The 16871-nt window shown below is 37.3% G+C and overlaps 1 protein-coding gene across 1 annotated transcript in view; it reads right to left on the bottom strand.

Moving 5' to 3' along the window:
* Positions 1-463: 463 nt before the first annotated feature.
* BUB1B (BUB1 mitotic checkpoint serine/threonine kinase B) overlaps positions 464-16871 on the bottom strand; it is a 64026-nt gene continuing 47618 nt past the window's right edge. Inside the window, exons 15-23 of the mRNA XM_090270400.1 lie at positions 12136-12410; positions 11076-11209; positions 10646-10786; positions 10223-10323; positions 8153-8302; positions 6917-7059; positions 3706-3877; positions 2888-2994; positions 464-1010 (exon numbers count right to left, since the gene is read on the bottom strand). Of these exons, the coding sequence (XP_090126526.1) occupies positions 779-1010; positions 2888-2994; positions 3706-3877; positions 6917-7059; positions 8153-8302; positions 10223-10323; positions 10646-10786; positions 11076-11209; positions 12136-12410 (1455 nt within the window). The 3' untranslated portion in view covers positions 464-778. The remainder of the gene's footprint in view (positions 1011-2887; positions 2995-3705; positions 3878-6916; positions 7060-8152; positions 8303-10222; positions 10324-10645; positions 10787-11075; positions 11210-12135; positions 12411-16871) is intronic.

The raw sequence follows: 16871 nt of genomic DNA, 5'->3' as shown, positions 1-16871 counted from the left end.
GTAAGAGAATGGTGATTATTCTATTTCTAAAGGGTTGCTAAAGCCCGTTCAAAACCTTCTCTTTTCCTTTCTAACAGCCACTGACATAATCAAGAGACCCAGTAGTAACAGAACCACTAGATTATATAACTAGACCAAGGAACTTGACAAATAAAAAATATAAAAAACATTAAAATATATTAAAAACATGAACAACTTTGCCACTTGAAATTTAAGAAAATTTGGCCTTGTGTAAATCATTTTATCTACTTTTCAATCTAGACCACTTAGTGGAAGGTAAGGAACACCTAAAGGAATGGTTAGCTATTGTCTTGTTACGATCCTAACATAACAGTTCCAAATCCAGGATTTATAAATTTCCATGGTAAAATAGCTCCTGTCTACAAAATCAAGCTATTTACAATCTTAGTTGGCAAAAAGTAGATGAGATATTAGAAGCACAAATTTAACAAATGCTATTTTATTATTTACTAAAATACATAGTGATTATAAGGGTACACATCACAAGTTACAAAAAAGAAAAAAGTACAGGGAAAAGTAGAAACAAATGCATTAAACAACAAGGTACCCATTCACATAGAGTCCATTTAGAATAAAACAGTTCTTTAATAAAGCTAGACAAGAACAAGAGTAGGTACATTGCTGTATAAAATAATGCCAGTTACCTAGAAGTATACCACCACCAAAAAGTAAAAATGTGCTGGCAGTGCATCTAAATGTGCCCTACAGTAGGATATAGCATTTACAGGTCCAGTGTTCCACAACAGAACCATTGGTTCTAGGCAGGAATCTGGGAGAGACTTGACTGCCTGTCTTGCTGGAAGAGCAAAGCCCCAGGACCAATTAGCTTCCCTACCTTCCATAAAGCTTTGTTCAGGTGACTTTGGAATGTGGTGTCAAATACCACACTGATTTCTGCTGCAAGTTCCCTCAGAACAGACACTGTGGACTCATCATTGGCATTCAGAATCCGCACAAAGAATTTATTCCACAATTCACCATCTTTTAGCCTAAAAATATATAAAACCATTTCCATCAAGATTAGGCATATAAAAGTTAAAATTCTTTCTGTGTTTAACTCAGAGGTACATTTATGCATCAAAATGATTTAAGGTAATATCTAGAACTTTAGGGTTAGAGATCACTCAAGCAGTCCTTTTAAAGTCCAAGGTGAAATTAAAAAAAAAAAAAAAAAGGCCATAGTAGGAAAAGATATAATACAATGCACATAAAGGGAAAAAAGTCTCTCATCTAAATCTATACATTTCCTGTGTACTAAGATGCAGCACTTCTTTTCTACAAATAGGACAAAAATGAATTTTGTCTCCTTTACTCTAACTTTCCTAAAATAAAGTCTAGGTCATTAGAAAGACTACGGCACCTCTGCCCCTGCCCAGTGGTTTATTATCTTCACAGTCCTCTGAGAATCCTAGGCTTGACTAAAGTAACTACTGCTTAAGTCTATGATATTTGTACTTAAAAAAAAAAAAAAAAAATCAGGGATGCTTCAATTACTGTATAAGGCCAAACTATTACAAAACCCCAGTTGACCCCACCTGCTTGTTTGTGTTAGACCCACCTAGGATCAGAAACTGGAGATACTTGAATCTAGCCTACCTTATATTACGTGTCTTACATTATATTTCAAGCCTATTTTTAAAGTACATGTTAGAGACAAATAAGACTGGCCAAATTCTGAATCAAATTAAAAAAAAAAAACAATGCTATTCAATCGTTGGGACGGGGAAATGGAGGAGAAGCAGTGTTAAATCTTCAACACAATTTTTTTTTTTCTTTTTAAACCAAAGAACAGTGCTGGTTGGTGTGGCTCAGTGGATTCAGAGCCGGCCTGCAAACTGAAAAGTTGCTGGTTCAATTCCCGTACATGCCTGGATTGCGGGCCAGGTCCCCAGTTGGGGGCATGCAAGAGGCAACCGAATGGTATGTTGCACATCGATGTTGCTCTCCTTCCCTTTCTCCCTCCCTTCCCCCGCCTAAAATAAATAAATAAATAAATAAAATCTTAAAAAAAAACCCAAGAGATAGATTGGTAAACTTGTTCTGGAAAGTTATGAACTCTGATAAACTAAAGTGGAACATGGGATATTTAATAAATTGAATGAGCAGGCTTGAGGGAGTACTAAAGTTCTGAGACCAAGCACTCTTATTAAGAGAGCATTTCCTTCTTCACCAAGGAAATTCAGTTCTCTGCTTTGGTTCTACCCAGTCATTAAATAAATAATTCCCTACAATTAGTATATAATTTAGAAATTTAACTCTCTTCAAGAGACGCTTAACCTTTGACAATAGCTATGAAAAAGGGGTATAAGACTATGACCGGTGCTGGCTGCAATGGCTCACTGGACTGAGTGCCAGCCTATGAACTGGAAGGTCTCAGGTTCAATCCCCAGTCAGGGCACATGCCTGTGTTGTGGGCCGAGTCCCCGGTTGGAGCTATGTGTGTGGTGGCCAACTGATGTTTCTGCTGCACATGTTTCTCGCCTTGTCTTTCTCCCTCCCTTCTCATCTCTCTAGAAATAAATAAAATCTTAAAAAAAAAAAAAAAGACTAAGCCCTAATGGTTAAGACAATTATTCTCATGAAATAGTTCTACTAACACTTTTAAATTAAGAGGCTTGAGTACTACAATTGCAACCTGTATGATACATCTAGGTCCAGAATGATGACCTGAAGTCTGAATAGTTTCTTATTTTTAATTACCAATTCCTTTGTCTTGCACTAGGTGCTCCACTGATATTCTTAACTAGAACTGGTTGAAACTAATGGAATCATAGCACTGGGACTAAGAAAACTAAGGCTGCCAAAGCAGAGAGCACCCAAGAGAAAATTATTTGAGCAGGCAGACCCTAAAATCTCTAATACTTACTCAGAAATATTTTGGCTAAGTTTCCAGAGGGACCCATCCCAGAAGACCTGTAGGTGTTCCTTGAACAACAGTAAATGTGCTAAATCTGCTATACCAAACAGATCTACCTGAAATCACAAAAAGCACCATCAGCTAAAATAATTCTCTGCTACTATTACAGCAATTTATTTATGTAGGGAGTTAAACGATACTATAGTGATTAAGTTTATTTATGACATATTATTTTAGGAGACTGTTCCTTACCCTTACAGTAGTGATCAGTGGAGCCAACTCTAGGAATCATCCTTAAGAACAAAAGGTTAACAAAGATATCTGGACTGTCAAAATAAAATTTGTGGATCTACTGAATTTGTGTGGACTCCAGCTGTGATCTAAATGTGGTCCATATGATTAATTCAGGTTCATCATGCTACACATTCAATCAGCAAATTCCATATGTCAGAAAGGATTTGTGCATATAACAAAACACTTTATATTTGTCCTAATGTTCTTTTTGTATCACATTATTTGACTTAACATTCACACCAATTCTGATGTATACAGAGCAGACTGTATTTTACCGAGAGGATCACAGAAAATGACTTATAAAAGACTACACTTAGGTTACTGAGTTAGTCATGGGTCTGCACGTGTATGTGTATATTCTTTAACGTTGAAACCAAAAACGGTACATTTTGCTTGACTTGATGATATCTGAAAACTAGGCCATCTATTCCAGGAGAGACAATATCAGTAAACAGTAGCTTTCATAGCATATCTAGAAAAGAAAGAGATTAATATACCCTCTCCATATTTGCTCAGTCTTGTTGTACACTTACCTGGTAGGGAGAAGAACAGTTAGCCAGGATCTTTTGTCCTTCCAGGATCTGTACAGTCCGAAAGCCGCTAAGGGTAAAAACATCTAGCTGTGCTCTAAGGTCAATGCTGTAGGAAAAGTCCACTATGTTCAAAGCTTGATTGTTCTTTTCACAATCATAGGGATCGTAGATTCTAAGCCCAGATTGAAGAGAAAGAGATAATAAAAATAGGCCATGAAAGAAGCTGCATAGCTGGTCTTTAAAAAAAAAAAGAAAAGAGGCTCTGCAGGTGTGTCTTAGCTATGACAACAGCTCCCTCCTGTGGTTAGTTTTTAAAATGCACCTGTAAGAGTAGTGGCAGTGTCCATCCACACAAGTGCGGAATTTCAAGATTATAGTCTAGTGACACAAAGTACTTACTGTATAACTAAACCATAGTGCATAATCACCACAGAATATTTATCAAGTTCCCATACTGGAAGTACAGTGCAGACTTCTGCCTTACACCGTACATATTAATACATGTAAAAGCAATGATTATATACACTGATAAGAATAATGATAGAGGAAATTAAGCTTTTATAGGTGTCATAGCCTTTCCTGTTTACTATTATAGATTAGGCTTTCCACGTTTGTTTTCATTCAGATTCTTCCCTCCCAGTGTTTAACAGAAAACCACATAATGCTGTTTTTTGGTAAAGTGCTACCTATATTGTAAAACTATCCTGTTTGTAATATCAAATTCTACCTTGCTCTTATTTCCTAAACAAAAACAAAAAAATATATACAGCTTTGTAACACTAATTCACTAGTAATTAATTTTATTTTCCCTGGGTTTATCTATTCCATGCAATAAAGCTATTATACTCAAAAGAGATGTAGGAACTATTTATGTGAGAGAAAATAACGGATTATTTTTGTGTTCCTTTCTCTCTCTGTTCTTCTCAGTTCCCTCAAATCCGTGATTGACATTGGTGGCAGGTCCTCTATTCCTAAATACAGGCTTTGACTAATCCAATCATATACTTCTACAGAATAGAATGATCTATTTTACTTTAAAATTGACATTTGTCCCATTTTTCCTTGGCATAAGTTGCAATTGACCATCACAAAACTATAATTCTCAGATATTTTTAAAATTTGGGAGAGGTAGAAAAAAATGTTCCTTAGGTTAATAAAAAGAAGCAGGAAAGTCTCTTTGCTCTTTAATTGGTCACTCACTGTTATCACAAGCAAGGCATTCCACTTTTTTGGATCTTATTTTCTTCACAGAAAATACATATAGAAACTGCATTAAATGACTTTGAAAGGTTCTTTTAATTCCTCTTGAATCTATATGAAATTTCCTATCAAATTTGGTAAGTTGTGACAAAAAGGCAATATCCCCTAAACACTATGTTATTTTTCTGGAGTCTTCTGGTGACTGACAGAAGGGATATCTAAATACATAGCACACAAATGCTCAAATCTTTAAAAGGCTTAGAATATCCCTTTGCTTAAAATTTCCATTGACCTGAGAACTCTAGCACTATCCTCTGAACCTTCAGTGGGTGAAACACAGTGAAACTAGAAACTGTACACAGTTGGAAACACACAGGAGGATTTCTGGTGGTCACAATGGTGGGGGAATGTAACTTGTATTTATTTGGGTGAGGTGGGAGCAGTTTTGTGGGAACAGAGATACAAAGCATCCCAAAATGCTTGGAACAGACCTGCACAAAGAATTATCTCATCTAAAACACCTCTGGGTGCCCTGGATGTGGGATGCCGCTGCACTACGCCTGGGGAAGACTGGAGGACTCTGCTGTCTCAGGAAAGAGGGTGGGTGCTTCAGTTCTTTTGGTTATGATTGCAGAAATACATTGAGGGTTCCTTTGAGTTTGAGTCAAAGTCAGTCTTCTCTTACAGATTAAGTAATCGGGAGAAATGTAAAAAATGACTGCAGCTTTGAGTTTACATCAAGGACCTCAGAGAAAGTTAACTGCATACCAAAAGGTTGGGGCAGATAAAGCATCTTTAAACCGGACTGCTTTACTCAAATGCCATGAGACCAGTAGTCACTACAGGAGTGTGCTGGTCCTCCAGTCCATTCCACAAAACAAAACCTGTGGTGCCTTCTCTGTCCATGCCTTAATTTATTCTTTTTAAAAATAATTATTTTATTGTTTTTTATTAAATCTATTGGGCTGACATGGGTTTGTAAAACCATACAGGTTTCAAGTGTGCAACTCTAAAACATCCTCTGCACACTGCATCGTGCGCCTGTCGCCCAGTCTCTTTCCACCCCCTCTCTCCCCATTTTGCCCAGCTTCATCCACTCCAGCCCCTTTCCCTCCGGCGATCACACTGTTGTCTGTGTCTATGTTACATATGTGTCTTTTCTTTTTTTTGCCTTAATCCCTTCACCTTCTTTCATCTAGCCCCTCAATCCCCACCCCCCTTTGACAGCTGTCAGTCTGCTTCTATTTTGTTCCTCAGTTTACTTTGTTTATTATATTCCATATATAAGTAAGATCATATGGTATTTGTTCTCTCTGATTATTTTACTTAGCATAATAATCCCCAGGTCCATCCATGCTGTTGCAAAAGGTAAAATTCCCTTCTTTGGGAATTTTATGGCCAAGTAGTATTCCACTGTGTAAATGTACATACCTTAGTGTGTTCTATACTTTCTCAGTTCTTAAGTATTTGGGCTTTATTTCTTATTTCCTGCTCTGTGCTTTCCTTTTGAACCTGATGACTAAGCTGGGTTTAATTTGAACACTAAGCCCCTTTTCTTGGTGTAGTCTGCATTTGCACTCTGGTTTTACCCATTCCTCTCAGCAATTACCTTACGTTGGTCCCACTTAAGCTTTGGTCTTTGAAACGAAGCAGTGCCTCAGTTTTGCTAGCATACTCACTAGATCTGTACTGGCCCCACTCAAAGACATTTCAGACAATCTACTTCACATTTCCCCAAACATTCATATTTTATATTCCTTCTTGACAAGAACCATCACAATACTGAGTGGCTAATTCTTTTTTTTTTTTTTTTAATTAATGTATTTCCAAAGTGTTTTTTCTTTGAATTCTTTTAAACTATTTAGTGACTATTGCCTTTTAGGTAGCAAATAATTATCTTAACATTCTGTGTTGGTCAATGTGCCATTTATCAAAAGGCAAAAGAAAATGGCAACTATCCATGTTTTAAGAGAAAGCTAACAGAAACATTAAAAGAATGTAAAGGACCAACCTGTTTCTAAAAATCAGACTCCTTGGACTCAAGTCACCATGGACTATTTCTGCTTTGTGTAGTTTCTCCACTATTGTCAAAAGGTTATAAACAATTAATACTGTTATTTCACGGGTAATAAATTCACTGTGTTGAAAAAGATCCTGGAGATAGAAAGACAAAAAAACTCAGTTTTTCGTAAGTTAAGAGTAACTGTACTTTTACTCCATACCTTGCTTACTGCTGCTTTATACTCTCCCTTGTTGTTCTCTACTAGGATGTAGGCTCCTTTGTAGGCTGACCCTTTGCCCCAGTTTTAACAACACTGCCCTTCTGTAAGATTGTGAGGATTTAATGAAATAATGGATGAAGAGCATCAAGGATGAACCTGGCCCATAAAAGGTGCTCAATCAATGGTAGTTTTAAACACTTTATTCCAACCATTGTAGGGAATTCATATTACAATCAAAACATGCAGCAAAACCTTCTTAAGACCATCCCAAAGAATAAAATGTTATATTGTGTTTGGGTTCTAAAAATAATCCAGTAGGGGGTTAGTATAGCTAAAACTAAGAGTGGCAAAAACAGACCTTTCAATCTCTGGTTCCCATTCATTACAAAAAAAAAAGGAGCTTGAAAGTTGCCATTCTGTCTTAACGGGTAAAAAGCTCAGTAACTCTTCTAGGACCCATAAGCACAGATCCACACTTTTGTAAGCTTTTACCCTATAGGAGCTTTTACCCAGGTTCTCACAGTAAGTATTGGAAAACATATCTTTTGAGCTCTAGCAGGAGAAGGAGAAAAGAAACCATTTTGAAATAGTCCAGGGCACTCTGTTCCTCAAGGGAAACTAGTTAACCAGGGCCTACCCACCCTGGGGAAGGGAAATCCCCAGCTCCAGCGTCACAGCTATTCCGGTCCACACCCAGGCACGCGGGGATGAGAAACACTTCCGAAGTTCCCAGGCCAGAGGCACTGGCTCACCAAAAACGAATATAAATCACAGACTCGACCATGCTTCCCTCCCCTCTTACCTCATCACTACATTACTAAGGGTCTATACAACTCTCTAATTTTGTATATGTTTGAACATTGACATAATAAAAAGTTAAAAGAGGTTCTTGGTCAAAATAACTTGGGAAAGGAAAATGATCGATGTTTTTCATTTATAATGAATTGGTCTAAATTCTTTTGCTAAATGAAGCACAAACCTCTCTACCTGACAACCTGAAATTATGTTCTTTTATTATTACAAACCTGAAGGGTGAAGCAGTTTGTATACTGGTGCCAAACAATACAGCCATCTTGGTACTGATAATAGCTGCACAAATAATCCCACTCGTCATTTAGACGTTCCTTTAACTTGAGGTTGATATAAAAGTCCCATGGGACAGCTTGAGACGATACCTGTAAGAAATTAAGTTCTAAAAATAAGAGCAATTAGAGCCTATGGTTATGATTAGCAGATTAAAAACATTCCCTCCAGCCTTTCCAATACCCCAACAGAAATAATAGTAAAGGGATGTTTTAAAAGGCATAACTCTATAATAAAGGACACAGCGGCAATAAATTCTGGAAGCTGGAAAGAGAACAATAAGAGATAACAATTCACCTGGCAGACTCAAGGAAAGCTGATTTTAGCAACAGAGAAAGCTGAGAGCAACCAAATCTATGGTATAAGACCATCTCTCTATGGTATAAAACTGGTGGCACCAATTAACCATAGAAGAGTGAAGGCAGAGCTAAAACAGGAGTGGTTGAACTCTGTTAAAGAGGAAGTTAGATCCCAGATGCTCCCTCCTCCTCTTGTAACCCAGCCTAGCAACTGCTTCTCCCCAATTCCAGAATACCAGAAGTTTATTCCTAGAGTATAAAACAGCAGGGCTCTGGACTAGAGAACACCAGGCACTCTTGAGGGCGGGGCTACCACATGGAAAAAGAAACAAGTTTATATATCAAACATAAAGATACACCTTCCTTCCCCTCCACTCTCCAGACTAATTTCCCCACTCATCTTTCAGGAAGCTAGCCGCCAGGGTTATATGCCCCAAGCAGGAAATTAGAGAAGTTTTCTCTGAAGGATCTGATCAGTTCAAGAGAAAAGATCTAAAGATTGGGGGTTTTCTAATAAAATGACCAAGCAAGACCATCCTAAAGTGAGCCCCACAGCTGTCAAGGTCCCTTCCAGATACACAGAGCATTCAATTAGCTTCCAGAGTTCTGCACTTAAGTATGAATATAGAGAGCCAAAGATGTGAAAACCAGAGATCAAAAGAGACAAAAGGAAACAGACAATAAGGGAAAATTAAAGCATCATTAACATACTCGGAAACATAAGGAATATTCCACCTTTGAAATTAAGAGAATGCCACAAAGAAGAAAAATCTGGAAATAAAAGAGCTCTTGCAAATTAAAAACATGACAAAGAAGTAAAACACCCAGAAAACAGACTGAAAATAAAGTTGACAAAACATTTCAAAAAGTAAAAGACAGAGATAGAAAATAGGAGAAAAAAAGATAAGATTTTTAAAGATCTGTCCAGGAGACTCCAAATCCTAATAAATGGAATTCTGAAATGAGAGAACGGAGAAGACCGAGGGGAAGAAAAATTTATTCTTTCAAGAAAATTTCTCAGAACTGAAGGAGTTCAGATTGAAATGGCCATCGAGTGCCTAGCATATGGGTAACAAAAGACTTACCAAAACATGTAATTGTGAAATTCTGGAAGACTGGGAACCAAAAATAAGATACTATAAGAATGCAGAGAGGGGAAAAATAATCTCACACAGAGAATGGCAAGACTTACTAATCAAGTAACGATGTGGAATACGGAATTTTCTGAATGAAAGGTTTCAAAAAACTTTATAGCTCATGCATCCCTTCTCAGGAAGCTACTAAAATATGAGGACTTAAACCAAGAAAGAATAAAAAAATGAAATACAAATATACCTGGGCATCCAATATAAGAAAGAGGCAATGTGGATCCCTAGGAGGTGGGGAGTGAAAATTTCAAAATAATACTCTGTGTGTGTGTGCAAGTAAAGGCTAGAATGTACTGGAGCAAGTCAGAAAATTTCAGATTTCCTCAAAAGGTAAAATTATAGAATAGTTAGTATGTATGGACACATTAAGAGACTTACACAATAGCTTCTTATTTTTGATATCTGAAACTGGCACGTAATGGTGAGTGATTTCCTGAAGCATCAGTATCTTTCCTATAAGAAGCTTATAGACTATTGGAAGGATTTGATGGTACCACGGGCCACAGTTACTGCTTCAATTCACATTATTGACAAGGTAGTTGTAATGACAAGAAATCAGTCCTACCTTTATTATGGTTAATTCTGCAGAGTTTCTTGGTGTCACCCAGAATAATTTGTAATCTTCACATACTAGGTATTCTTGTTTAATGCAATAATCCTCATTACCTGTTGGGAAGGTTTGATTTTATTTAAAAACCACTGGAATATGTATATGCCCCTAGTTTTTACTTCCTGGTTTAAGGGCTAACAGCACCTTATATTTGCCAATTAGTAGCAGCTAGAATACTTTTCAAAATCACTTGTTAAACACTGAAAGAAGACAGAATTCCTATTGTTACTGGGACAAGAACTTATCAATGTGCCAACTTCTATGATTCTGTTTCTTAAAACCTAGAAATATTTATTGGGCAAAAGCATTAAGCTCAAGTACAAGTAATTACTTTGGACACTGTCATATACAAAAGGACATGCATTCAATGGTACTTACCTAACTCAATTTCCTTCTCTATTTCCAATTTAGGCATTGATCTATCTTCTACAAAAAACTCTGCAGAAGCACTCAGCTCTGGCTGGGATTTTAGTAGTTGTCTGCGATACTGTGAACACCAGGGTGACTGAATGGGGTATTCTGTGGGGGGAGGGGAAGAGTTGTTTAAAAAAAGGAAATCACCCAGAAATGAGTATTATAACAGGGGGGAAAAAACAAGATTGCACGATTAATACTGCTAACCTAACAACACTCATCTATCTCAGGGTCTTTATGATATTATGTTCAGTTAATACTAATATTTTCTAGAAATTTCACAATTACGGGAAATTTTCTAGAAAAGCATAGCTCGGTTTGCTGAGATAATTAAGTGTTCACTAGACATGGATGCAGATGTTTGCTTACAAGTCAGTGGTATATATGTACTTACCTGAAGCCTCGTTAGTAAGCTCCAGTTTCTCAGGAATTTGAAGACCTTTGATGGAGGAGGTGCTTATAACTGAGGAAGAAGATCCAGAGAACCCAGAGGAGTGTGTGGCCTCACCGCTGTCTTCAATAATTGGGCTAAAATAATTATAAATGAGTCAATCCTCACAGGGAAAATATATGTCAACTTATCTGTTATAGTTTTATTTGATATTTAATAGTCTCATTGTCAAAGACCATTATTTTCCTGAAACAGAAATAGATTCATAATCAGAATCTAGGTAACTTTATCTACCCTGATTGATAAGCAATACCTAGCATTAAATTTCTAAATTTATGCTTTGTTTAACTAATCTATAGTAAATGCCTCTTCTATATCTTTTCTAAACTATTGAGAAAACTGACGAAGACACTAACTTTCTTCCTGTTTATCCCTTCTCTGGACTTTTTACTCTGCAGTAAGAAAGGGTCAAGAAAGAAAAAGGGACACACCAACATCACTCGAGGTGAACACATGCTAACAAATGCCACAAGAAGTTTGTTGGAGAAAAGTTTGAAAATGCAGTTTAAAAACACAAATGGGCAAACTTAAGAATATTCTTCAAGCTGGAATAAGTTTAAATTAACTGACTTAAATATGGCTAGATCAAAAGGCTTAGTCTCTGGCTCTCTATATGATTCCCTCAGACCTCTTTTTTGTTATCAAAAGATACTTTAAAAAAATACATCACTAGTTGCCTTATTGAAATTAGTATTAAGTTATTCTACCATTATTTTAAACTTATATTAAAGGAAAAATAAATGCCTCCTCTCTCCCCACCATAACCCTCCTGGGCCTCTTAATCTCATAAGGATCAAAATGTACTTTTCTAAGCCTCATATTCAAATCAATTACGATATTCCATTGACATTTTACCTGGGGGAGCCCTACTGACATGTAAGGCGCTTAGCACAGTACTTGGCAGGTAGTAAGAGCTTGATAATTAATTGCTATAACTGATAAGCACACACAATAAGAGAGCACTTCAACAATTTGGTTTGTGCAACTCATAATCACCAATCACCTCAGCTTCTTGATGCTGAGAGCTGGATTGTAGATAGTGCCACAGGCGGTCTGTTGGTCCTCAGAGGTCTTCCCATCTAGATCCTCTTCCTGCAACAGTCTCTCAGGATCAGAAGGGAGATCCTTCAAGGATATTATTTCATGAAAAGGAGTTGATACAAATTGAGCTGCTCTTGCAAAGTCACAAGTGTCTTCTGGATTAGGACAAATTGTTACATTCCTGAAACCTGTGATAATAGCATCCTCACTCAAGGGTTCAATTCCTGTAAATTCATCCTGAAATAAAAACCACGTAGTTTAGCTGAAATATTTCAATAAGCCTATGGATGCCCTATCTTTTTTACTTAGACATACATTAACTAAATGATTTTTAACACAGGGTACAGAAGTAGCATATCAAAATCTCTAAGAAACACAATTTTAAAAAGTACATCATAATATTTGAGGAAAAAGGTTTTTGAATCATGAAAACAGCAAATTACATTTCATCAAAAACGCACTGTGAGGATTCTCTATACAAAGGAAAAATACTGAACAATGTTTTTTTCCCAACCAATTTCACCTAAGCACTTGAGGACTAATACCATTTTTCCTTTGTTTTGGCCTAGAAAATGTTCTGATAATCTACTATCCTAGTTTTAAGTTATTTTATATGCCAAATATTTAAGTTTTATTTTATTTCTTAAAGGTAATTCACAATCACGGTAGAAAATATGGAAAATATATACATAAAGTATAAAAATAACATTTTAAATATCCTTTTTTCAGGCCTGGTACCTTGGATCGATGCGCGGTCCATGGCAATCTTTCCGGGGAAGGAATGAAGGTTGTTTTCCTGAAAGATGGCTAGATGGGACCTTAAGGCACAATGGAAAACCAGGACTTGGAAAAGACAGGTGTTTACAGGCAAGGCTGAATGCCAGGTATGTGGTTCTGCTTCTGGGCCTTGAAGGGCAGACTGAAGGTCACCCTAAATGTTCCTTGCGTAACTTCCAGCAAAGCAGAACTAAAGATCACAAGTGATCATTTGCTGCTCTTGTTGTGTTTATGCAAATGAACAGGATAAATTAAAAATGAACTTAATGCAGTCCCTTTAAGGACAAGGAGGGTTAATTCCAGGGAGAAAAATCGCAATTCAAGGAAAATCACAATGCTCAGTGGTGGACTGTAAAGTAGTACAGCTAACCATCTTTAAGGTTTCTTTTCGTTTTAAATTTGTTTTCATTTGAAAGTTAAACTATGTATGTGGCATTATCAAGGACGTTTAATTTACAGGCAAGAAGAATGTCAAGTGCCTTGCAACTGGATGTCTTTCCGATAAGACAGTCCTACAGATTTAGAGACTTGTCTGTGGGTTATGTTACATAAATTAACATGTGTTTTCTGTTTTCAAAGGGCATAAGTCTATGATCTCATTGCCTGAGTGATTGTCTGTACGTATAGGCCTCACTTAATCCTGTCTGCAGTGCTGCCTCCTGAGACTCAATGGCTTGGCTGAACTAAGTTGGCTGGGTTGGTGAAGAACGGGGTGGTCTGTGGGCTTCACTTTAAAACTGGTTTCTCTTTCCTGTCCTAAAGGCTTGGACAGAAAGAGCCCAGAGGCCTGAGAGGGGGGAAACCTAAAATATTTCCCTCAGCCCAAACTAAGTATAATAGGCAAAAGGGTTTTGGACAGGTGAGATGTACCTGGCATACCTTCCTCCAAAGAAGCCCTTCTTTTCCCTAATGTGGGACATTGAAAAATTAATACCTGCCTTTTGTCATCTAGTGGTTATGGATTGAATGATGTCCTTTAACCCTGTTGCCAAATCTGTTGCTCCCAGAATACAACAAGGATGCCAGCCTGTTAAATCAAGCATGCCATTGTCCGGGGACAGCCAGCTGACCTGGAGTCTGCACGATCCTTCCCCATGTGGGAAGGCCACCCTCCCCTCCACACCCCCACTCTTATTGGGGATTTTTGGACCCAAGGGTAGGTAGGACGACGACCATGTCCAGCTTGAAGCAGCTAGAGGAGCTCGAGACCTTCGTCCATTGTCCTTTATAAGATTATAAAGGGTCTTAAGTCTGAGAGGGAGGGATTGTTATTTTTTATTGTTAAAATAATTAATTAATTAATTTTAGAAAGAAGAAGAAGAAGAATATATGAAAGGGTGAGGCAGGAGAGCTTGTATGTACGACCCATGGGCATGGACTGGGGGGGAATTGTTGGGGGAGGTGGGGTGCTGGGCGGAGGGGAGCAAAGGGGAAAAAATTGGAACTATTGTAACAATATAATCAATAAAATATACTTAAAAAAATAAATATCCTTTTTTCTTTAAAAGTAGTACATATAGTCCTGGCTAGGTAGCTCAGTTGGTTAGAGCATCACCCTGATATGCCAAGGTTGCAGATTCGATCCCTAGTCAGAACACATGCAAGAGTCAGCCAATGAGTACATAAATAAGTGGAACAGCAAACTGATGTTTTTTCCTTTCTCCCTTCCTTTCCCCTTCTTTCTAAAATCAATAAATAAAAATTAAAAAAAAAAATATATATACATGGTTAAAAAAATCAACTAATTTAAAAGGATTATAGTAAAATGTCTCCCTCCTGCACTTGACTCCATCTCCACTTCAATTACCCCTCCCAGAAGCGACTACTGTTTGCCAGATATCTATCTGGTACAATACATGAACAAGCATATTCTATTCATTTAAAAAAGGGTATTTTAAAACAAGTGACATACTTGCTAGTACAGTTGACTCTTGAACAACACAGGAGTTAAGGGAGCCAACTCCCTCTCCCTCCACAGTCAAAACTCTTTAGATAACCTTTGACTCCCCCAAAACTTATAAGTCATCCTTTGGTATTGTGAGGGATTGGATTCAGGAGTCCCCCGCTGGAAGCTCAAGTCCCTTACGTAAAATGGCATAGTACAATGCATATACTTGACTCTCCTCATTCGCAGATTCCCAACCACAGATGAAACTTACTATTGGGTTGGTTGAATCCGTGGATGTAAAACATGGGAATGTGGCAGATGAACTGTACATTGGAAAAAAATCCAGGTATAAGTAGACCCGTGCAGTTCAGACCCATGTTGTTAAAGGGTCAATTGTATATATTATTCTTTCTCATTATATTTTTAGCATATTTTCTGTGCTATTAAAAATTATTTTAAAATAATATGATTCATCAGAAGTGAACCAACTTTTTTATGTCATTCCCTGTTTTTTATTATTATAAAACTATTTTAAACATGCTTGTACATTTAAATCTTTAGGACTATCTTAATTTCTTAGGAATAATTCCTAAAAGTAGAATTATCAGGTCAAAAGGTTATGAAAGCTAAGGATCTTTATACATATTGCCTGGCTGCCCTCAGAGAGATTTGTACTGTGTTAAACACTTCGCTGCAGTACACAGAAGTGCCTACTTCCTTTAACCCTTGTGGATACTAGATATTAATTTTCTAGATTACCAATTTGACAATACTTTAAATTTCTGACAACATTAAGTAGAGGTAAGAGGTACATCTAGGAGAAACACTAATGTGGCTAAAAATTATAAAATTAAAGTAAAATAATTTCTATAGTCTAAGAATACATTTTATGCAAATACTACTTACGGCACTTTAGACATTTGAAATATGATTTTTTTAGGAGGAAAATTCTGATAGGTACCTATTAACAAAATTAAAGTAAAAGGTTTAAAACCAAAAAACTAGATTGACTCGACTAATAATTCAGCACATCCATGAACAGTTGAACATAGAACCACTATCTCCAAATCCAGCCTATCATTATGTTCTCTGGTTGTATTCTCGAAACACAGCATACAATTAATTATTCTTCTACAATGTTACCTTTTCATAGCAGTCAGTGGACTATCAGAATTATCTGGGAAAGTATTCAAAACAAAAAAACATGTTTTTTTAAAATTAACCAATGTCACTCCAATAAATTCAATAAAAATTATTTTTTAAAAATGCTTGTTTGGACATCATCCCTGGAAATGCCAATTCAGTATAGCTAGAATGCGGCCTGAGCACCTATAGTCTTAAATGGCTTCCTAGGCTCTTCTGGGTTGCTGTAAGTTTTCTAACCTTGATCTAGCTGGAGGTTGCATTGATATTCACACCCGTAAAAACTCATCTAGCTGTACAATTAACATTTGTACAGTTTACTGGATGTAAAATACAATGCCTGTCCAGAAAAAGTTTAGCCATTGTTAATAGAACAAGAACAGTTTACATGACAGCGATGTAACCTGGCAGTCAAGGAGAGTGGACAGGAATGCACATGCATGAACAATGACGACCTCACTGTGCTAGTTAGTGGGGGTGGTAGATGATGTTGAGTGAGCATGTGTGCTGTGTGGGCATCGCGTTAAAAATGACTAAGTAGAGCAACGAATCTGCATCAAATTTTGCATAACGCTTGAACATTCCTCCGCAGAAACTATTTGGATGATTCAGAAGGTCACAGCTATGGGCAACTGGTGATTGGCAGCTTCATCACGACAGCATGCCCACTCCTGCACCGTGTCTTATGTGGAGTTTTTGGTGAAACATCAAATCACACCCTGCCCCCGACAGCCCGAATTTGGCACCCTGCAACTTCTAGCTTTTCCCAAAACTAAAATCACCTTTGAAAGGGATGAGACTCAGGAAAATATGACAGAGCAGCTGAGGGTGACTGGGAGAACTGTGTGAGGTCCCAAGGTGCCTATTTTGAAGGGCACTGAGGTGTCATT

This window comes from Furipterus horrens, unplaced genomic scaffold (genome assembly GCF_987537825.1).
Source record: "Furipterus horrens unplaced genomic scaffold, mFurHor1.1.pri manual_scaffold_3, whole genome shotgun sequence".
Lineage (NCBI taxonomy): Eukaryota > Metazoa > Chordata > Mammalia > Chiroptera > Furipteridae > Furipterus > Furipterus horrens.
The sequence above is the reverse complement of the archived record's forward strand: the minus strand, read 5'-3'. Positions and strand labels throughout refer to the sequence as shown.